This window comes from Elaeis guineensis, chromosome 14 (assembly GCF_000442705.2).
Source record: "Elaeis guineensis isolate ETL-2024a chromosome 14, EG11, whole genome shotgun sequence".
Lineage (NCBI taxonomy): Eukaryota > Viridiplantae > Streptophyta > Magnoliopsida > Arecales > Arecaceae > Elaeis > Elaeis guineensis.
The window spans coordinates 66278653-66300848 of record NC_026006.2 but is presented as its reverse complement, the minus strand read 5'-3'; the positions used below and the strand labels follow the sequence as shown (position 1 = coordinate 66300848).

Genomic DNA, 22196 nt, shown 5'->3' with positions numbered 1-22196 from the left:
TTGGTTGGTAGAAAAATTATTTTTAAAAAATGACACTAAAAAAAATTACTACGTTTGATTGGAGATAAATCTATATATGAATATAGTCAAATTTATAAATATATTTTTCAATATAAAATAATTTTTTAATAATAGAATAATATTATCATCTCTGATTAGTTTTTATATAATAACTATAATTATATAGTCTTTTATATAATATCATTTTTATTTTAATTTTTTATAAAAAAATTTATTGAACAAATTTAAAAAGACATCAAAATAAATTAAATAATTATATATATAATTTTATTAAAGATATTTTTATCAAATATGGATTACCATAATTTAAAAATTTATCAAATATTAATTATTTATAATATTTATTTTATTTTTTATAAAATAAATATGAAGTTTATTATTTTTTTATCATTTTTTTTTAATTTTTTATATCAAATGTGATAACGCTTGACGGGCAGGCGGCAAATTTTGGGTCAACAGCAGGTGAACTCGAAGTCTCGAACCCGGATGCTGACGAGAGGGAAAAAGAAACTCTCGTCTCTAAAACCTCCGAAATTAACCTCTCGCTCTTTCCATGGAGCTCCAGATACCCAAGGGCACGGAACCCCAGAAAAATGCCCGTAACAAACCGCTAGAGACGCCTCCTCCTGCTCCGGCGGCGGCGGCCTCCTCCAACAAGCCCCCTCCTCCTCCTGCCACGGCGCGCCTCCAAGACCCTACTCCTCCCCATACCTCGACTTCCCTCGCGGAGCAGCACGCCGACCGTGGGAACGCCGGGGAGCAGCGCAAGGAGGGAGAATGGGGAGGGGCAGAGCAAAAGGGGCCCAAGCCCCAGGCCTCCGAGACCACCTCGGTGGGGCCCTCCTCGGCGACGGCAATTGCTGCGGCGGCCGGCGCTGCCACCGATCTCCAGAAGAAGCGCCGCCGAGCGGAACGCTTCGGGATGCCCGTGCTGCTGACTGAGGAGGAGAAGCGCAACTCTCGAGCCAAGCGGTAGGTTCTTGATGCAGTAGAATTGAAGTCAAGACATATTTTTTTAGTTCTTTTTCCCTATCTTTGATATGTTTTTCGTTGATATGCGAGAATTCTAGGGTTTGCTCTGTTCTTTAATCTCATCCTCATCCTTCTCATTGGATGAACGGAAACCCCCTTCAAAAGCATGGCAATATTTCCTGTATTATGTGCGGCTTATCTGATCTCTTGAGTCTCTTTTTTCTGGGAATCAGGATAGTTGGACATCGAATGCATATCAAGAATTCTAGGAAACATCATGTGCTGCTTGGATGCTACGTCTTGTATGCTAAGGAAAGGGGGACGTTTGATGCTGCATTATTGCCGTAAGATGAGGAAATGTTCGGTTTTATAGCTCAATGGGTGTAGGATAAACCAATTATCCATCAAATTTACAAATATGTGTGGTTTAGGGGACGTTGGCAATTTAAGTGTGGATCAGAAGGCTTTGGTCTTGATATGATCCATCTCAGTTTGCAGCCTTGAGCTGTTGAGCATATTAAGAATTGGATATAGGTGTCTTGATTAAAGATTATAATGCAGCTGGATTTAAAGGAGCTACAAATGCATAAAGAAAACTCTTGGAGGTGATATGCGCATTTCTCATAGGTCTTTGGTCTGGGAAATTCAATTTGCAGACCATTGGATTCGTCCAATCTCAAGTTGTAGTAACCAATAATGCTGCTTTGTGGTAAGTCTTCTGTAAGCTTTCCACCTAAGAGAATGGGGGCGGTGTTGTTTTAGTAGGCTAGGTGAAGATACACATATGTAAAGAAAAATATTAATCTCTCATCTGAAAGATATGTATCAAGGAAATGAGGGTTTTTTTTGCTACTGAGAGATGAAATGTCCTGATAATCATGCTTGGCAAGCAGAAACCTTGAAATTGCTTGAATTAAGAAGTGATCTTAATCATATCAGCATGTCAGGCTGTTTGGCTGGTAGGGAAAGGTGACAACATGTGCTAGAGTGTTTAAAGAGCCGTAGGATGATGAATCTTATAATTGAAACACCTATCGGGGTTCGATGATTCAGCCAAAGAATAACTTTGATTTATGGTAAGAAGATAGATACCTAATTCAATGGCTATACATCTTTAGGCAAAAGTTAGCAAAATTTTTGGGTGATTATGCTTTGTGCTTAGGATTTTTGGAGGTCATTGACATTATCGGTGATATCGTCAGGTAGAAATTTGGATGTTGTTGAATATTTATGTTGAGGGCAAACCTGCCATCTGGGGGATGATTATTTCTAAGGAAATCATAAATGACCATGTTGGACGTAAATGAATGAGCTGTCTGTGAACTATGACTGTCAAATATGTTCTCCTCCCCCTCTAAATGTTGATTGTCTTTGTTTGAATCTGGTTGTTGAATTCTCCATTTAAAGGTTGTTTTTTTTTTTTTTTCTTTTTTCCAAATTTAAGCAAGTTTTCCTTCACAACTCATGACATAAAAGGCCCTAGACCAGAAAATCAGTTATGTTTAAATTATTAGATGCTAGGTCATAATGATTTGGCTTTCAGTGTTGATATATGCAGCTGAATTTGGATGGTTTTATTTCGTGAGCATGAAGTCAATGTTACCAAAAAAAAGAAAAAAGAAAGTTAATGTGCCTAAAAGCTAATTATACTACATTTTATTCAATGATTGAGATCAATGTATGTAGTTGTTGATTTTCCTACGTAATAAGTGAAACTTGGGGTTTGTATGGCTGGAAAAAGGGACTTGTACCTGAGTATGGATTAAGATAAATGATAAGTAATCTCATGGTAATTGAACTATCTTGGCCTTAATATCTTTTTGTGGTGGCTAGCTGCTACCAATGACTGCTGTGATAGTCATATATAAGTATTTTATGTACTACTCGATGACTATTGCTTAGTTTGTATAGGTATTGTACTATGATATTTATCTTTTGGTACTATCCAGTAATTGTTGTTGTAGTAAGTGATAAGCAATCTTAATCTTTGTGTGCTCTGTGCATTTGCTTCTGTTGATTGGTATTTTAGTTGAAATTAATTTTCAATGGGTTTGGACAAAATCTGAATTCAACAGTAGTTACCTCAGCCTGGAGTGGGTGTGGGAGTGGGTTCATGGTAGTTTTCTGTAAGATTGAGATGTGGGTGCAGCACCTAGATAAATGTTTGCTGCCACTGAGGTTCAATATAGGCAGAAACTGTCATTGCATTATAACAAATCATTTTAAAAGCTCTTTTTGGAGGATAGATGTAGATCAAAGTTCAAACATCAATATTGTTGACTGTATTAGCTAGAATATGATCGGTGATGATAAGGATAGTCCAGAGAAGGCCTGTCATGCTTTAGCAAGGAAATCTAACTGCAGTGACCTCTATATATTTCTATGGTTTAGCAAGGCAGCTCGATCTGCTAGGAATGTGTATCGTGTTTGCCAATTAGAAGCCAGAGGTTCAAGGCAGTGAGAGGAGGTATACAGTATGGCTAGACACTAGAATCTGTTTTTGCCACACAAGTTGTGGATTGCTGTGCATGAAAAGAGAGAGTGCCATCTTGGTTGAGCTTTACTTGCCTGAATTGTGGTTATGATTCAATGAGTTTCAATTGGGAATTTTAATGCTTGGCTTCAAGTGTTAATATGGATCAATTGAGGAGGGGGATGGGTAGGGGACAAAGAACATAAGAGGAAGATGAATAGGTATGGGAAAATAAATGGACGAATTGTATCACCTGCATGCAGCTATATTCTGGCCAGCTAGGCTCCAAGAACAATTCTGTTATATCGACAACAGGCTGACATAAGGAGAGGAGAGTGTGAAAATGGAGAAGTTTTTTATTTATCAATAATCTAGGTTTTGATTGCTGGCATTGGATTTTTGCTTCAGCCGGGAAGGATTCAAGCACTGCCTAGGAAAAGCAGAGAGGAGAAAAGATGAGTGCAACTCCACACCTCTATCAACAGGAAGAAACAGCTTTGGTTAGGATTTATTGGGTTACCAATGTCTCAGAATAAAAATTATTTATTTCACATGCTTAGTTAGCATAACTAGCACCAATGGTAAGGATATTTGTAGATATTGGTGTCATAACTCAATAACAAGAAGAGTTGGGGGATTTTGAATTTCTGGGGTTTGGAGGTGTTATATGCAAATCTTCTTATTCTCTTTCACCAACTTTTGATGTTATATGCAAAGTCAAAAGCTGCATAAACAGTTTTAATACAGAAACACTTCACTTTCTAAATACAGCAGCACATGAAACTAAGGAGGGGAGCTTGTGAATGAACTTCAATGACATGAGAAGAATCACTTTTTAAGTGGCAATAGCAGGATGTAGATGGTAATGGTGGTATTTGAGGTGTGTCTTGAAGGGAAAGGTGCTATAAGGAAAGTGGGGAATGTGATGGTATACCGACTTTGCTTTATGCTATCGGGGATGGGATCTTAATCATCTGGGGTTTAGCATGTGCATCAAGAATTCTTGGGGTTGTCATGTGAGTACTTGGAACTGTTTAAGGTGTTGAAAAAAAGTAACCACTGAAGAATTTGCTTGATTCATTTTCCAGCATAGTGGTTTGGGTCATTTGTTGGAGGCTCACAGGATTATAACTAAAAGAAAGTGCTCCAACATTTTTGTTTCAGAGTCTTGCTAGTTTTGAAATGTTTCAGCATGAGATTTTATTGTAGATTAAGCAGGTGTTTGAGCAATAGAAAGCTACTAGTTGAATAGTGATACCAGTTCACCAGCTGGCTTCCCTAGTTAGCCCCTGCATCTTATGACTAAAGATGCAGCCAAGCCTTTCACCAGTTTTAGTTAAAAACTTAAAATGGTGTTCTCGTTTCAGAGAACTGTCATCAGTGCAAAGGTTGTTACTTCTAGAAGTTTCTTGTAGATTTTAAGGCTGTGTTTGGAAGCGAAATCAGAGGGAGTAAAAGTCATTTATCCTAGCTATTCCACCTTTTTCCAGCCAAATACTTATTGGGGAACCACTTTTCAGAAGGGAAAAATGGGTATAAACCACTTTTCAGAAGGGCAAAATTGGTATTTCAGAAAAAATGGTAAACAACTTTTTGCCTTCTAAACCTGTTTATTCTGTTCAACCAAGGAATAAAGTAATCCATAATGTAGGATGGAATAATTTATTCTGGAGTAAAGAGGAGTAAGGTAATCGATTTACTCTGCATTAACTCATTCTGCTTCCAGACTAGCCCAAGCATCTTTCAACAATAGGTTGCTATTTGCACAATGACATCAGTTCTTCGGCTTATTCTCTATTGGTTTCTGCATCTTGTGACCGAACATGCAGCTCCTCAGATTTTGTTTTGTGGAGGATTTCCTTCAGCAATAGTTCAAAACAAACCTTCTATTTTCCTTTTATTGTCCGAATGTTGGTGTTGCTGGTGAGACTTCTGATTTTGTGTCTCATGCAAGTCTGGTTTCTTGTACCATGTTTGACTGCCATACGTATTTCACATAATAATCAACAAAATCTTAATGTTGAAGGTGAGCATCTTAGTTATTCCAACTATATCATCGACTCATTGGTAGCATCATCTAACCTAATCTAGGCCTAACATTGCATATATTCCATATGGTTGTGATTATAATGGAAGGCGTTGACATTGATTCTGTGCTGTGAACCTATGCCTCTGACAGCTAGAGTTCAATTCAAGTTGTCCACATGTGGTTATCAATGGAACAAAAGCATTTCATCAGTTGTCCTGCTTAGTGACTCAGAAACCAAATCTCTGTAGTGCTTTCGTTATTGATTCACCATGAGTTTGGAAGAGGGAGAAGGGGGCCACCGTCAACTGCAACATTTCTAGGTTACTCCTGGTTTTTAACTAGTATATAGTTATTTAAAAGTTTTTGCTAGTTCATCTAGTGAATGTCACTTCCGTGCTTCTGTTCACTTTTTATGTTTTAGACCTTGCTGTAAATAATTGATGTCTTGTACTTCTTCATGTATCATCCTTTAGATATCTTTGTGGTGCTCATGCTTCTTTTGGCTTATTCATCAAGCTCTAAATAATTTCTGATTCAATGCCAAATTCTAAATCATCCCACCACCCCCTACCCTCCCCTACCTTTTTTTAACCTTGTATTGTTATTGTTTTGAGTGAGACCATATTATTGGCAGGTTTGGAACTGGCTCTACTTTGCATGGAATACAGAATGCAGGACAAGTGGAAGAGCAGAAAAGAAAAGCCCGAGCAGAGAGGTACCATCTTACCCGTTCTTACTGCAGTATCCAGCATGTTTAAGTGCATACTTATGCTTATTCTCAGATCTTTGGTAGCATTCTAGGTTTGCTTTGAGGCCTCCTTTTTGTAATGTTATTTCTCAGATTTGGGCTTAAAGCACACTCCCCAGTTGATGAGGAAGCAAAGAAGAAGGCTCGGTTAGAGAGATTTGCTCCAAACTCCAAGACTGCGACTGCAGAAGAAGAAAAAAGAAACACGGGCAATCAGGTGACTGACCATTTTATCTTTTTGCATTCATCTTCTCGTTTTATGATGATGTAACAAATTGAACTGCCATATTGATTCTTTTCCGTATTTTATTTTCAGATTTTCACAAACATCCGGCACCTCTCAAGCCAATGGCAGGGCCAACTCTGAACTGGTAGGTATTTATCATTCAGGATTATTGAGGAGATGCAACAATAGTCTTGTTTGGGTTATGACCCTCTTTTTCACCTTCTTTTCCTGTTGTGATTGAAACCAGAAGATGGCTTCTGTAGCTAACACCAGATGAGAGGCCAGAGGAACAAGGGCTCTTTGTGGTAGAAGACAAAGTGGCACCCCCACCACACCTACACAGATTCATAGTTACAATATCACCTTTACTTTCTTATTCCATCCTTTTTAATCATATGAATTTCTTGCTTGGCAGGCTGTTATGTATTTTGTACGCTTTATTGCCTTCCTATGCTTCGGATTGCTGCTTTTGCATGGCGTAGTATATAGAGGTACCATTGCAGAAAGTGTAAAACATGGCTTGTGACAAATGGAGATTTTATCCCCTGCTGCTGTTGCGAGTGTATTAATGGTTCTTAGGATCATAAAGCACTGCTGGTCAACGTGGCTGCACATTTGTTCTTAAACTATAATTGCAGAGAAGGCTGTTTTAACATATCTCTTATTCCAGTGAAGCATTGAATTAATATGTCTTGATCTGGTGGACAATTCTAATCTCATTTTGGCTTCTGGTGGATGGCTGTCTGATGATGGCTCTTTAGGCATGTTTTACAGGATCTGTTCTGAACCAATGGGCTTGTAACAATTGATGCTCTTGTGCCCTCATGAATCATCATCTAATAGATAATTTGTTGCATGCTCCCTTTGAAAATGGGATCCAGCAACACTCGAATTCTGTTGATTTGGTTATTTGTCTTAAAGAGAATTTGTCAGGTTGTTTGCTGAGGCAGTTAATGTATGTCATGATGTTGTAAGATGGTCAACAAGGGATCCTTGAAGCATGAAGCCCGTGAGAGAGGGATGTCGAACCGGAAAATTCATTCTCCAAAATTCTCTTTAATGAGATCGTTTCAGGTGGAATTGAAACCTTTAACTGCCTAGGAATGAAACCAACCCGAGCCAGACTGCGTTGCGAGAAGCAACTTTGAAATGCCTAAATGGCTGTTGATAGAACGGCGTTGGACACCAAAATCTAAAACCAGTATCAGACTTCCTGACATTGAAAAAATGCTAGCCATACGATGCAAGGCACATTTTTAATCATTGATGATGCAACGTGAGACGCTTGTAAAAATTACATTTGGTTGGGCTGCCAAGATGGATGAGCAACGCCTATGATGGCCTTTAACTGTATCTTAACACTTTTCTGCGTGGTTTCACCGTGCTCAAAGCAGTCACTGCAGGTAACAATAAAAAGTTGATAAATATCAAATAGGGATCGACACTCAACACGTGCGGGGGAGGGTTCCAGACTCCAGGTTCCAATCCAGAAGGTTGCATTTCGACCATATTTCTCAGGAAAAAAAAAAAAAAAAAACGGAAGAGAAGGAAGCCAACAATATTAAGCTCAAAAGAGCTAAAGTTATAAATACCTAAACAAGCTTACTTTGGTTACTTGTTCCTGAGAGTGGGTTACAAAGCAGAACGATTTAGAAGACAATGCATGTAGCTGGTGTTACTTTGGCTTATCTCAAAATTGGGAACTTCTTTACCAAGTTCTTGCAGAAATTACATTGCACCAGAAGAGACTAAGTAAAGAATAATTAAAAAAGTCTGTCAATGATGTGTTGTAGTCTTTACCCTCAAATAGCACCAAGTTACGTGCTTTAAAATGAAACTCATCAAAACAACTGCATCCAGATTCTTGGTCTCACCTCCAAACTAACATTTCCCATGAATATTGGAAGCTAAACACAGCCATACTGCAAAATCAAAGAGCAACATGAGATGGGTCACCAGTCATGATTTCCTGCAGCTGCACTCTTAAAGTACAAGGACAATTGTTAATAGCATGAAATGCATTTATTAACCAGTTAACCCTTGATACCTGCATCAAGAGACCACTATTTTCAGTCGGAGTTTGTAAGAATTGAACCCCGACCTCCTACCATAAAGTCCAAGCAAATTTGTGACTGCTAACTGTATCTATTTCCACTTCAAAAATGTGAATTTTCACGCAGACTTAAGTGTAGTAATTTTTCTTCCTATAATGCTTAAATTCTCATCTTAATCACCAGCTGTCTCTGGTATAGCTTGAAGAAAGAATATCTGCTTCCAAGCTAGTAGATATAAGAAAATATTCGGCTTCATATATGGAGATAGATTTCAGAAGAGGCATCAAGAACCTCATGATTGCAGGATATGCTTAAACTGGATTCCCACCTCCTCTTAGGGAAACTACAGGGCCATGATAGAAGTTCTTACTTATCAGAGTATGGTCCAGAAATATAACTATTACAGTGATATCATCATGAAAATGTCTTCTGATCCCACGATCAATCTTTTTCAGGTCTGAGTATCTCATTTCTCTCTTTTTTGCAGCCTCTTTCATAGCAGCTTTTACAAGTTTCCTTGCGATTCCCTGCATGGTTATGGATCTTTCAGCGATATCTTGTCGGACAATAATTAATCTAATGAAAAAAAGCAGAATATCAAGCATGAAATTTGTAACATCCGAAAAATATATGCTGAATGTAAAAAACATGTTAGCGCTTCCCAACTATTAATTAAATTCTTTAGTAGTAATGAATTAAAAGTGCTACAAGGATCAGCTTCGCTACGAAGTACTATAAACTTTGTAAGAAAACCAAACCCTCGCACCTAGTATCTGTCTAATGACTAACAAACAGTCTTATAATTAAAACACCTCTGTATCTCGCTGTTCAACATCTATAAATCTACCGAATCAATTAAATAAATTTCATATTAACAAGAGAGAAAATATAAGCAGATAATGCCTTCTTAAGTTTCAAGACCTGGCAGTGGGGCACATATGTTGTTGGGATATTTCTTAAATAACTACTCATCCTATATGAGCACTTCAAGCAATGGCCTGATAGAGGGAAATGCCTTATGTACAGGAAGCATAAAGGTATAACACAAATGAGTGAATTGAGAACACAAAAGACATCTTACACTACGAGGTGAGTTGTGAACAATTTCAACAGCTTCTTGATTACTCAAGTGCTCCCATAAACCATCTGATGCAAATATTAAAAACTGATCTTCTGGACAGAGTTTATGTGTCACAATTGTTGGCTCAGCACTGAGGATTGATTTACAGAAGGGCTCAGGCAACCGGAACCTTGATAGTAGAGGCTCACGGTTGAACTCTGCATCTTTCAGATAAGCATCCCCAATAGATTTTGAAACCTGCAGAAAATGATTTAGAAAGAAAATAAATAATTAAAACATATTTGCAGAGTAACATACTCTATGCACCAATCTTTTTTTGGGGTGTTGAATAAAGGTAACAGATGGAAGAAACTGCAAACAACATAAATCAGAATATTTTTAGTAGACCATGTTGCACGTTAAACACAGAATACAGTCAGGATGTGAATGCCCCGCTCTGTTCTACCACAAACTGCTAAAAATTTTCGACGAAGGTCTGGAAATGGAAAACTTTCAACAATTATAACATTTGAATTTAAAATATATAGGGTTAAAAGTGGTAAGAAGATCTAGAGTAATCATATAAGATTTGTAGGCACATCAAAAAGGTGTGGGGATCACTCAAGTGAAAGCTACTTTGTTCTACAGCAGGAAGCTCAGAGATGGTTGGGGCCATCATCTTCATTCAACAGTTGATGGAACAATTTCGATACAAAAGAGAACCCATCTGCGGATAAGTTTTATCTACTAGGATGATAAATTACTGAGAGAGGTATACTAGGAATTTAGGGAGAAAGATGTTTATATATGTTAAACTGAAATTGTTAGAGACATGAATGATCAGGCAGCAGCAAGTGTTTGGAGTACTTGCAAAGAGACAAGTATTTCCCTGTCACAGTGGGCTTACACCAAGTTCCATATGATATCTTCTGTTTCAGGCATCCTAACTATTGTATATCAAAATTATTGATGTGGATCTTCAATTTAGATGGCCCGTATTTGATTTTGCACAGATAATATTCAGACTAGAATCTTCACATGATGGCTATACCAATGGCAGTATCAGAGTGGTATTGGGATATGCCACAGCTAGTATCGCATCAATGTAAACAAAAAATAATTGGAGCAAGGCCATCTAGCTCTCCTATAAATCCCAAAACTAGATTAGGAAAGAATTAATGGAGAATCAAGATTGTTTGTACAATATTTTATGTATAACAGGGCGAAAAAGGACAACTATTATGATTTAATTTGAGTCAGAGGATTCCAGCAATACCAGCATCTGGTTTCTATTTATATGTCTACCATATGTGCAGTCCCATGCATACATTCTTTTGCATATTCCTGTTTTCTTATTCTCAATATATTTTTCATGAATCATCTGAAATGATAGTCACATAACACCCATTGGATTTTATATTAAATTAAAGTACATTCCTATGTCGTTGTGGAAATAATTTTACTTTCTTAAATAAATAAGTTTACCTTATTTTACCTTGTTTATCAGGAAAAGCGCTTATGATATAATAAAATAAGAGGCTTAGCTCTTCTCTTTTCTGTGCTGTGGAGGTCTTTTTTCCTTTCCTTCCTTCTTTTTTCTTCTAATACTAGTTATGACAGCATTTACTGTTTAGATAATACAAGAATATGATAAGCATGTGTGACTGACTGGGTAGTATACCAGATACAGTCCGCTAGATCTGTCCTGCGTCATACCTTTTTTGTGTGTAAAAAAATAAGAATAACAAGGATAGAGCAACAGAAAGGCATGAACCTATTGCAGTATAGTGATAACCTGCACAATTAGCCAAAAAGAATTACCTGTATAAGGCCCTTCACACGCCAGACATTATGCTTTAAAACCACAATCTGCGAATCATCTGGATGCATTGAATGCAATTCCTCCCTGATAGATTCAAAGCTCGCATTGTGCTCTGTTGACAGCTGCACAGCTTTCACCTCTCTAATATCACTCTCCAATCTCGCTAACACTGCTCGAGAATCTCCAAGATTCGCCATATAAAGCATCCCACCACATATAACACCGATCAAACAGCACGAACCAACGGATGCAAGCTGGGGCTTAGTGAGCCATTGCTTTCTTACAAGAGAGATAAAGCCTTCTTCTGTAGCAGAAAATGCTTTTTGTATTACATCCACCGACATGCCTTGCTGTTCCGAAGCATACTCTGCACAGCATAAGCTCTATAGTTATGAAAAGCACTTGCTACAAAAAGAGTACCATTCAGATCACAGTAATATATATAATCAAAGGAATCTGAAAAGGAATTGAAGTCGAACCAATCGTGACACCAGATATGCGCAATGATCCACAACTAAAGTATTACGAAAATCAATGCAGTATCCCACGTAAGAATGAAAACATAATTAAAAGATAATTGCGTAAAAAATAACAGAAAGGTTTGGCCATCATGAATATACGCAAACATAACAAATTCAAATATCTACAAAATCACATTTTTCACAGGAATTCTGCGAATTTGTGACAGATATCTAAACTCTGACCAATCTGACAAGCTAGACCATGAAAAAAAAAAGATCCGAATCCTTATTTTTCTGGTAGCAAATTCCTCCATAGATCTTTGCAATTCCTATATCCTTGTAGAAGAAACTTGTCAAAATGATATCCAACGTAAAATACATGACAGCCGTAGAAGAGGTTTATCGAATTATAGGGAAGAAAATGGCATACTTTTCAGGTTCCAAAATAGATTATTGGTGATGTATTTCGAGGCTTCGGGTCCGCCGTGCCCGTCATAGACCCCTACGAACGTCCCGTGCGGCGGGCTCGAGTCGTGCAAGCTCAGCGGCCCCGACTCGATCTGACTGCCGTCCTCCAGCAAGTTATTGGCCTGCACCACCGCCATGGAGAACTCCCCACCGGCGTGGCGGCCGAGGTCCTTGTACCAGAGGAGCCCATCGGCGCGGCCGCCACCGAACCGGCCGGAGCTGTCGTCGCCTCGGCTCTCCTGCGACAGCTTCCAACAAGGGCTAACAATCTTCATCAGCGCAAACGATCTGACCATCCCCTCATCCAAACCACCCGGCGATCGCATCCCCCGCCACCAGGCCGAATCCGCGTTCCAACTTTCTCTTCTTCTCCGACCCAATCTCCGATGGAGCGACGAAATCTATCGGATCCGGGAGGGTTTCGGAAGGTAGGGGGAGCAATGAGAGGGAGGGAGAGAGATGGGTTCGCGAAGGAAAGGAGGTTATTATTTCCTTTTGCTCTCTCTCTCTCTCTCTCGTCTCTTTTAATCTCCGTGAGAGATGGTTTCTTTGGCTTGAACTTTGATGGAAAGCGAGTGTAGGAATAACTAAATTTTGTTTTTACTTTTCTTTTGGTTTCTTTTAATTTTTTTAATTTTTATTCTTTTTCAAAAAGAGGTGGTTTTGTGGGGTGGTTGGTTTGGTCTGAAAAGAACGCGGGCCGTTTGTTTGACCGAAGGTGGCGAGGTAGGCGACCAACAGCCCACTTTTTTGGCCTAGTTTTTCTCTCCTCTCCTTGTTCCCGGCTTTGCTCCTCAAGGATAGGGGCGGCTATTAGGACTTGCTGATACGCCCACACGGTTATACGAGAGGGCCCTACTTATCTGGCCTAGTATGACTTGACTTGTCTCATAACTTTTCAGGTTGTGGGCCACACTAAATCTAGCGCAGCCGCGTAAGTGGACCAACTACGGTCTAACATTTGTTCCATTAGCTTAATTTCTATGAGTGTGATGGGCAATCACATGGTTACAACATGTCCTTTTAGGTATTGGAATGGAATAATCTTTTTTTTATAATATTTTTTATCGTTTCATAGGTATTTCCCGAAGAACCTTGTACACAATGGAAGGAAAAGTTGGATTCTTAGGATCAAGGCAAAAGTTATCGCTATCATGTCCATTGGAATCTAAATTGCTGATGGAGAAGTAATTCTCTTCTGTGGATCAAGGACTATCTATATTCTAGAAGAGAGTTGTCGGTATTGTAAACTAGGTCATTTCTTCTATAGGTATAAAAGAATATTCAAATTTATTCAAGGCATGCTTTGAAATAATGGCTATTATTATGGCCGTTTCAGAGGCTTATGTCGTGTTATATCATGTACACGTGGCAAAAATATGAGTAATAGAGAACATGTTATCGTGATAATTGTCACGATCACAGTGTTTAGTGATTTTTAATAGCTTTTTCCGAGAAGCTCCTTTCAACCAAAACGAGCAATATATAGAACTGTTGGTTTTACAAGTTAAATGCTTGCCTGCATGGCTGTCCTGATTTAAATTTATAAAAGTACTGTTAAGTTGGCTTGATTTTTATAAATATGAAAGATTTCCATAACTTTAATTTATGTAGTTCGTTATGTTGGATCATAGAACTATAACTCTAATTGACTTTCAAGGAGAGAGATGGAATGTTGAGCTTTGCAAGAAGTAAAGCAATTTTACGTTGAAATATAATATGAAAACACATAATTAATCACATTTAAAACATGGGCACATCTCACTCAAATGAAACTCTCACTATAGTTTACAATATGACAAGGTAGAATCAAATATTGAAACAAGACACAACATCCTTCATCCCAGGGCCTTGCATTGCAAAAAAAAAAAAAAAAATAATCCTATCACAAAAAAGCATTTCCCAATTAGTCAATCAACACACCATGGCAATACTTGTTAAATTATGCTGAGAAGTTGTCCTTCACATACATCTCTTCAAAAAAAGGACTTAAAGTCGACGTAAGCGCCAGATTTGGAGTGGTGCTTGCATGTCAGAGTTTGCCATGGACCGAATAAAACCATGATGATGATGGACTATGGGCAAACGAGAACTTTCAATAATTATAACATTTGAATTTAGAATTCAAAGGTTTAAAAGTAGTAAGAAGACCTAGAGTGATCGTATAAGATTTGTAGTCACACTGAAAAGGTATGGGGGATCATTCTATTGAAAACTATTTTGTTCTGCAGCAGAAAGGTCCAAGATGGTGGGAGCCATCATCTTCATTCAGGAGTTGATGGAACGATTTAGATACAAAGGAGAACCTATCTATAGATAAGTTTTTTCTAGTAGGATGATATAGTACTGAGAGAGGTAACTATGCTAGGGATTTAGGAAGAAAACTGTGCACATATGTTGAGCTGAAATTGTTAAAGACATCTATGATGGGGCAGCAGCAAGTGTTTGGGGTACCCATCAAGTGCCACATGAAATTTTCTGTTTCAGGGTTGTATATCAAAATTATTGATGTGGATCTTCAATTTAGATAGCCCCTATTTGATTTTGTACATATAACATTCTAACTAGAATCTTCACACAATGGCAATACCAGTTGCAGTCTCAGATTGGTATTGGGATATGCCACAGCTAGCATGGCATAGATTCAAACAAAAAATAACTGGAGCAAGGCCAACTAGCACTCCAAGAAATCCTAAAACTAGATTAGGAAAGTATTAATGGAGAATCAAGATTGTTTTTGCAATATGGTAGAAAGTCTTGCTAACGAAACTGCCACATTTTCAAGAAAAGAATTGGCAACAATAACTTGAGATGAAAAAAGCATTATCTAGCTTATTATTATTATTATTATTATTATTATTATTAATTTTTTTTTGAGGGGGTATTCCAGGCAATTACACAACTCTAATGTGAGAGCAGTCCAGAAAGTCAAAATACAAAAGTTTCCACAAGATCGATGGGATACTGCACCAAACTCAATCTCCAAAATGCTCTATAATAAACAATGCAATCTAATCTACCGTGCTGTTCGCCTCTCTGAGAAATATGTCACACCAACACTGCAACTGAGAGCTGAAGCGCAATCCAGATGTCAGAGAGAAAAGAATGGGCTTCTAGCTGCCTTCTATTGTCATGGATCCATCCAATGACAGTGGTAAAATCACCTTCAACAAAAATCCTCTCCATCCACGACTCCTGTCTAGTGCACAGATGATGCTTGTTATCTAGCTTCATATGGATGGAAGATTGGAAAAACTACAATGCATGACATCAGATGGCCACCAATTGGTTCAGTTGGTGAAGTTATTGGAGCTTGGATACAAGTAACGCGGGTATGAGCCCTCTGAACAACTTCAAATATTATCAATAATTTGGGTGGGGTCCGCAACTCTTTCCCAGTCCCCAAAAAAGGAGAAAGAAAAAAGAGAACAAAGAACGACATCAGCTGAGCAATTGCAGATTATGATGCTTTTTAATCAAACCTTCTGCCATTTTTTTGCATTGGAAAAATCACCACTTTCCGAGATGATAAATCTTGGATATTGATGCATTATCAGTGGTATACGATATCAGCCATCCAGAACAAAAATCCTATAAGAAACAGCTTCACCTGGCCTTCCATTTACTTTTCAACAATACCTACTGAAAATGTACTTGATCTGTGAAAATGCCCATAATATCCTCACTGGCCATACAGCTCTTTGGAAGAGCAAACACCAGTTCTCCCTATGGAATATTGCAATTGCTCTTTGACATGTCTTAGGGCAAGAAGAACACTTTGTACGTTATTCTTGACCACTGGTTTGCAGCCCTCCAGGTTGGACCGCATGCTTGCTGGAACCAGAGCCAGTGTATTGTCTACCTCTTCAACCTGATGCTCAACAGTACCCAGCTTGCTGTCATCTACAGAATATTGCCTGCTCCAAGAAGCAAAAACGTAAGCTTGTTGAGTTTATGATAAGCAACATTTGAGTGAGAGAGAGAGAGAGGGAGGTATGATATTGGCTGGAGAAAACAAGTAATAAACCTTAAATTTGAAGTTCATGGCTTCAGCATGTTGGTAATATTTATGAATTATTCCCAATTCTTGTGAGTGTATAAAGATAAGGTACCATAGACTTCTTCTTTTTTTTTTTGTTGCAACAAAAGGTTTTCTATGCTCATTCTAACTCGCTTAGACAAGCTTCATTTATTCCAGGTTGATGCTCTCTCCAAGGAGTAAATTTACATTGCTCAATGGACCCATCATGCTGAGATATATTCACTGAAAACTGGTTTGTTCATTCAAATTTATATATCAAGATTGTTTTAGTTGTTATTGAATATAGATCTAGACATACACAAAAAAAAAACCGCTTGGGTTGGCTGTTACACAATAAATACTTACTTTCAAAAGCCGACTCATTGCCCTTGTCCATGCAAGATAAACACCGTGCATAATGCATGTGCACATGAGTGTCATATATGTTTATGATTGAATATTTGAATTGACTTGGTTCATGGGACGAGTTTGTATATGTGGCATATGTAAGTTCTTCACCATGTTATGGGCCTGCCATGTGTCATGTATAATAATAAATCCTATTGCAGCAAGTTGGAGTTGATTCATAACAAATGTCATTGAAATCTGATTCTTGTTCCACATTGTTGTAGTAGGCCTTCAATTATATCTGTTTTTCCCAATATTATCTTATTCATAGGTATTTATTAACTTGTGATCTGAATCGATTTGAGAAGAGCAAAGGATAATAAACTGTCTGGGTTCAATATGATGCAACTTGGAAGGCCAGTTAACTTACAGGCGAAGGTATTTTGAAGACAGTCATACATTATCTAAGTACTTCCCCCTATGCAGAATGTTGTAGCTGAGAAGATCATAAAATATGGAGACCCTGTACAGAACAAGAAACATTTTCCGAGAGGAATAAAAGTAGGTTTTCTGGAGGTTGTTCTTGGATTTATGCATGGCATGACAGATCTTAATACATTTCCTTCAAAAAAAAAAAAAAAAGACAGATCCTAATACATTTGGACAAATGTATTTTTACTGCTTTTCTTTATAAACTGCCACTGCACATTAGTTTCAATCTTATTTATATACTGCAATCGCATTATTGAGGTTCTGTATGGTTTGTTCAAATTCTGTATCCAACAGTTTGGCATTAGATTTTCCAGTTATGAAGTGCAGTTCTCTTGGGCACACTTCAAAAGACACGAGTCTTGACTTGCCACTTGTAAATAGTTAATTTCCATGGATGTTAAATATTTTCAGTTAGTTCAAACTTTTTATATTGTTGGTCATATCTATTTTTATGATCCAGTACTTGGAAAATGTTCACAAACATAGATGTGAATTTTTCCCCCTCGGTTGGTTCCCTTTTCCATGCAGCTAATCATATATTTCTCTAGAAAATACATGAAGAAGAAAGTTCTACTGTTTCTCACCTTCTCCAGTATCTGTGAGCTTAATGAATCTCGTAGGCCTTTTGAGGTTGAGAAGAATAAAATATGGAAAGCAACTTTACACAATAAAGACAAATACTATCAACTAAATGCTTATGATTTACATTCATCAACCGATTGTCTACATAATACATGGCAAAACTATAATATCATCACCACAAGTGGTGAGTAGAAAAGGATGCATAGCAATCTAGTAGCTTGGAGATTTCTCGACAGATACACAGTTGATAAATGCAGAATCAATGGGTGACCACATTGTAGGATGGCCTTTTCAAGGTTTATATATAGATCAGTTAGTAAAGACAGAGGATTCCTTGTTCGTCATACGTGAGAAGTGGAAGAAGAAATGACCAAATGATGATTAGAAGAAACTCAAGGATGTTTCTGAATACTAGAAGTTATGGAATTAGATAACTACTAAGACACAACTAAAGGAATATTTTTTATGCGGAAAGCAAGATAAAAAATGCTTTGTTGGAGACGTAATGCTGCATCTGATGGCAGCTCGACTTTCATCTTGTGGTTTTCCCAATCTTTTTCCCTCCTCCTTATGTCCTTTTGATATTTGTGGTTAGCTGACTTTCTCTTTTGCATCAACACCTACTTGATTTTATCCATTTCAGAAACAGAGCTTCACTTGTAACAGGCGTCACATAGATGTCAAGGTAGTCCCACCTGCGTGCCTCGCAAACTCATCACCTTGCATCCACCACATGCTAGCATACCAGGCAGTGTAACAACTCACATGCTAGGCTCCTAAGGACCTAACGATAGCATAGCGCTCAGGCTCGTGGCTTAACAAATAACTCAAAACCTATAGCTTTATTAGTAAGTTGTATTATAGCTATAACTTGGGTAAACTAAGTCATGTCATTGTGTTGTAGACTTATAGTATCATTAAATTGTTCTAACAAATCAAGGGAAACTACAAATACTCTTCTATTCCCATGAATATGGGTTCTGTGGAACTCTTCCTTAAGGATTGCATAATTATGGCATACACAAATAGTTAAAGCATTCATAGTTTTTACCCTGATGTTCTTATAACAAGCTTTCTATAAACAAAGTTTTCAAGTCTGTGTTTGTGTGTAAGAGATACAAGTTACAATTTTACAATATGTAAATAGAAAGTTAATGAATAGTCAGGTCATTCAACTCTAGATGCCTGCCTAAAGACCTCTGTGTCTCACCAAGGCTTGTTAGGTCAATTCAACTCTAAGTCTGTGTTTGTGTGTAAGAGATACAAGTTACAATTTTACAATATTTAAATAGAAGTTAATGAACAGTTAGGTCAATTCAACTCTAGATGCCTGCCTAAAGACCTCGGTGTCTCACCAAGGCTTCAACAAGTATCACCACCTAAGACTGCCTGAGGCAGTTTACCAATGTTCTGTTCTATTAACAGAGCATTTTCTTGAGCTATGTGACCCTGAATATAAGCTTTTACAACAAGACAAAATACTCCTAAATAATCATATGAAACATTAAAAGATTGTTACTAGTTCCATAAGTTTGGGTTATTACAACTCTGTTATCAAGAATCACCAATCGCAGAACAGAATCTTGGATGAGCATCTAGTTATTCAAGCATTTCCTTTCTTAGGTTCACAAATCATTGCAACTTGCACTTTTCAGATCAGCAAATGCTGAAGTTATTTTAATTAAAGAAATTTGACATTTTGCTCTCGCAGGAGGAGGTGACTTAACATATTCAATTTAGTAAGCAAAGAGGATGGAGAGACCATCACCTTAGATGATAAAATCAACATAGCTGTGAGATCCGAAACAGATGGCCTCCAATGAAATCAAGTGATATAGAGGTGGAGATTAACCTTTTTAACCATCCACCCAACACCCCCCAACCCCCAACAAAAAAGAAAAGAAAAAGCATCACTAAGGCAATTTCTTATTCTGATCCAGTGCTTCTACTAACCGACTTTCAGCCTTATGTTACCTTTTCTAAACTCAGACATATTCTGAATACTCTTGCATTTTTCCCCTCCCTGAATACTCTTGCTTCATTTCTATATCTAACAATCACCTGTTCCCCATCATGTCTAATATAATCAGCTAGCTTATGGTTCTTAAAATTCTATAACTGTAGTAAAGACAAGCTAACTTGCCTCCAGGATCATGCCATTATTCGTTAACCTGGTCTTTTTCCAGAACACTTCTAAAGAATGAACGAGCATGAAATTACTTTAGGTTCCCAGAAGAAAATATATGAAATTACAGTTATCATCACCATCATCCAGTGTCACTAATCATAGTAAAGCAATTCATCATCAAAAAGCATTAAAAAAAAAAAAAAGCATTCTGATAATCAAAGCTGTCAGAAAATTCAGTGGAATCTCTACTGCACATTAACATACCTTGCAGCATCCGCAGTCCACTGTTGGGGGCTGCCACCTTTGTTGCTTTCATCCCCATGAGACTCTCCCTCGTTACGAGATTGTGCCGTCCTAACCGAACTCCAGCTCCCATCCTTCCCATCATGATGATGTGGCGAATCAACCAACGAACTACCAGAGACATCATCTCTCAGAAGATCCTCCGAACCTGAAGGACTCGGCGCCCCTGTCACCTCCTCCTGCGATTCGCATTGCTCCGAATCCACCGTCGGCGAACCGGTCCCCCAACCTTCCAGTTTCTGATGATCCGACAAGCAATGCGAGGACGAAGAACTCCCCAAACTACCATGGAGATCCATTTGGCCCGCGACATCCAAAATCTTTAAGGATTCCAACTTCTTCAAAGCATGCTTGAGCCTCTTTTCGGCCATGTTCCTGTACCTGATCTCCTCAGCAATTTTTCTTTCCAGCTCTTCCAACTGTTACAAAACAATAGAAAGAGAAAAAAAAAGCCAAAAAGAGGGAACATAGACTATGAAAAGAGGAATTCATATGAATAGAATTCCTGTTAAGAATGATGATGGTTACCCTTTTGGCCATGTTGTCTGCTTGCTCCTTGGCAGCCTTGGAGGCCACTCTCTCAGCCAGCAGCCTCCCCCTCAAGCACTCCACAGTCCTCAGCCCATCATCCCCTCCTTTCCCCATCATACCTCCTCCTCTAATACCAGCACACCACCCTCATTGGAGTCATAAAAATAATCAAAACACTGAAACTCTGAGGAAGGAGGGAAAAGGTGTTGGCTGCTTACCTGCATTGGTTGCTTGATACAATCATCTTGTTGTGAGTACCAAGACCCTTCTCTACCCACCCCATAGTTTGCATCTCAGTTTCTGGCATTTCAAGCGGTACTCCAGGGGCTCCACCTATTCTCCCGCTACCAACCGTGAGAAGGCTAGAGGCCAGTAGCTACTAGCAAACAAGACTAAACAAGGATTCAGAATAAGTCGGTCCCTTCCCTTGCTGCGGCCTTTTCAGTTTTCCACCAGCTTTTATCTCTCTTTGGTGTCTTTTCCCCTGCCCCTTGGACTCACTTAGTAGTTGGACCGGCAAAGGAGAATGAACGGACCCCGCTCGTTGGCCGAAAAAGTAGAAAGGACAGGGAAAGGGTTATTATATGTTGTGCCGGAGGAGCACCGGAACTTAATGGGTGCGGTGGCTAGGTCTTGGGATGTGGGCATTTCAAACGATGTATTCGACGTAAGCGCTTATGGTGGAGCGCGGCCATCACGTGAACACAGTGCAGTTGTTTGATGTCTTAGCATGCATGTGTGCCCCGTGTCTGCACCTTCATGGGTTCCAGCGCACGTTATTAATGGATGGCAGGGACCAAAGTTACACGTGCGGTCCGCTCGTGGCACACGGTTGGTGGATCACCTTGGCACACTTGTCCACACGTGCGCGGAATCTATGAACGATAAGCTTATTAAGGGACCTGCTAGTTTGATTGGATGTGTCAAATGAAGAAGAGCAAAAAAATATGACTCCACATAGCCTAGTTTTGACACTAGAAGCCAGCATAACTAGAATAAAGTTTTGGAAAGATGGATCACAGTTATGGGTCGTGTGGCTCTGACAAATATTTAAACTTCAGGCAGAACAAGGTCATTATGGATGTGCTCATGAAGATCTTTGGCGCCTGCTTTAAAAAAAGGGATAATCTTCAGGAAATCTCCTCACCAACAATAGTTCTACTCAAGTGAGTGAGGCCTCGGTTCCAGGCACGTTGCTCTTCTTCGCTAATGCAGATAACTTTGACATCATTACCGGATTGCGAGATTGCCCTGAGTTCATATCATGAATCATTCATATAAATTAATCTGAGATTCCAGAGCCCATTTGTGTCCTTGTATGGCACGTTCACTGAGACAATCCCTTGGAAGATCTACAAAAGTTAGGTTGTTCGATTAGCATTGTGGAATTAAAATAACCTAGTATGATTCTTAGCAAACAAAGATGATTACTCTCCTACTTCATTCTTCTGGTCTTC

General features: G+C 38.6%; 3 protein-coding genes across 9 annotated transcripts; 1 reads left to right on the top strand and 2 right to left on the bottom strand.

Annotated features, from left to right (window-relative positions):
- The first annotated feature begins 494 nt into the window (after nucleotides 1–494).
- On the top strand, nucleotides 495–7157 carry LOC140853721 (uncharacterized). Of its 6 annotated transcripts, none has more exons than XR_012136828.1 (6): nucleotides 495–993; nucleotides 6130–6210; nucleotides 6337–6460; nucleotides 6560–6614; nucleotides 6720–6774; nucleotides 6885–7157. XR_012136828.1 is itself a non-coding variant. In XM_073248591.1 (5 exons), exons 1-4 carry the CDS (start codon nucleotides 575–577, stop codon nucleotides 6608–6610), a joined length of 675 nt encoding a protein of 224 aa, XP_073104692.1. In that variant the 5' UTR covers nucleotides 496–574; the 3' UTR covers nucleotides 6611–6614; nucleotides 6720–7157. The 6 variants fall into 6 exon arrangements, 2 of the variants coding, with proteins under 2 accessions (XP_073104692.1, XP_073104691.1); XR_012136827.1 differs by having other exon boundaries at nucleotides 6720–6786; XR_012136826.1 differs by having other exon boundaries at nucleotides 496–993; nucleotides 6717–6774.
- An 851-nt stretch (nucleotides 7158–8008) lies between these two features.
- LOC140853719 (probable protein phosphatase 2C 38) lies at nucleotides 8009–12872 on the bottom strand. 2 transcript variants are annotated; one of them, XR_012136823.1, is made up of 5 exons: nucleotides 12297–12872; nucleotides 11405–11772; nucleotides 9605–9841; nucleotides 8517–9050; nucleotides 8009–8391 (listed from the first exon to the last, which is right to left on the bottom strand). XR_012136823.1 is itself a non-coding variant. In XM_073248588.1 (4 exons), exons 1-4 carry the CDS (start codon nucleotides 12658–12660, stop codon nucleotides 8835–8837), a joined length of 1185 nt encoding a protein of 394 aa, XP_073104689.1. In that variant the 5' UTR covers nucleotides 12661–12872; the 3' UTR covers nucleotides 8009–8834. The 2 variants fall into 2 exon arrangements, 1 of the variants encoding a protein (XP_073104689.1); XM_073248588.1 differs by having other exon boundaries at nucleotides 8009–9050.
- A 2344-nt stretch (nucleotides 12873–15216) lies between these two features.
- LOC140853720 (uncharacterized) lies at nucleotides 15217–21244 on the bottom strand. Its single transcript, XM_073248589.1, has 4 exons — nucleotides 20958–21244; nucleotides 20737–20866; nucleotides 20170–20627; nucleotides 15217–16251 (listed from the first exon to the last, which is right to left on the bottom strand). The coding sequence occupies exons 1-4, from the start codon at nucleotides 21044–21046 to the stop codon at nucleotides 16017–16019; spliced, it is 912 nt and encodes a 303-aa protein (XP_073104690.1). The 5' UTR covers nucleotides 21047–21244; the 3' UTR covers nucleotides 15217–16016.
- Nucleotides 21245–22196: the final 952 nt, after the last annotated feature.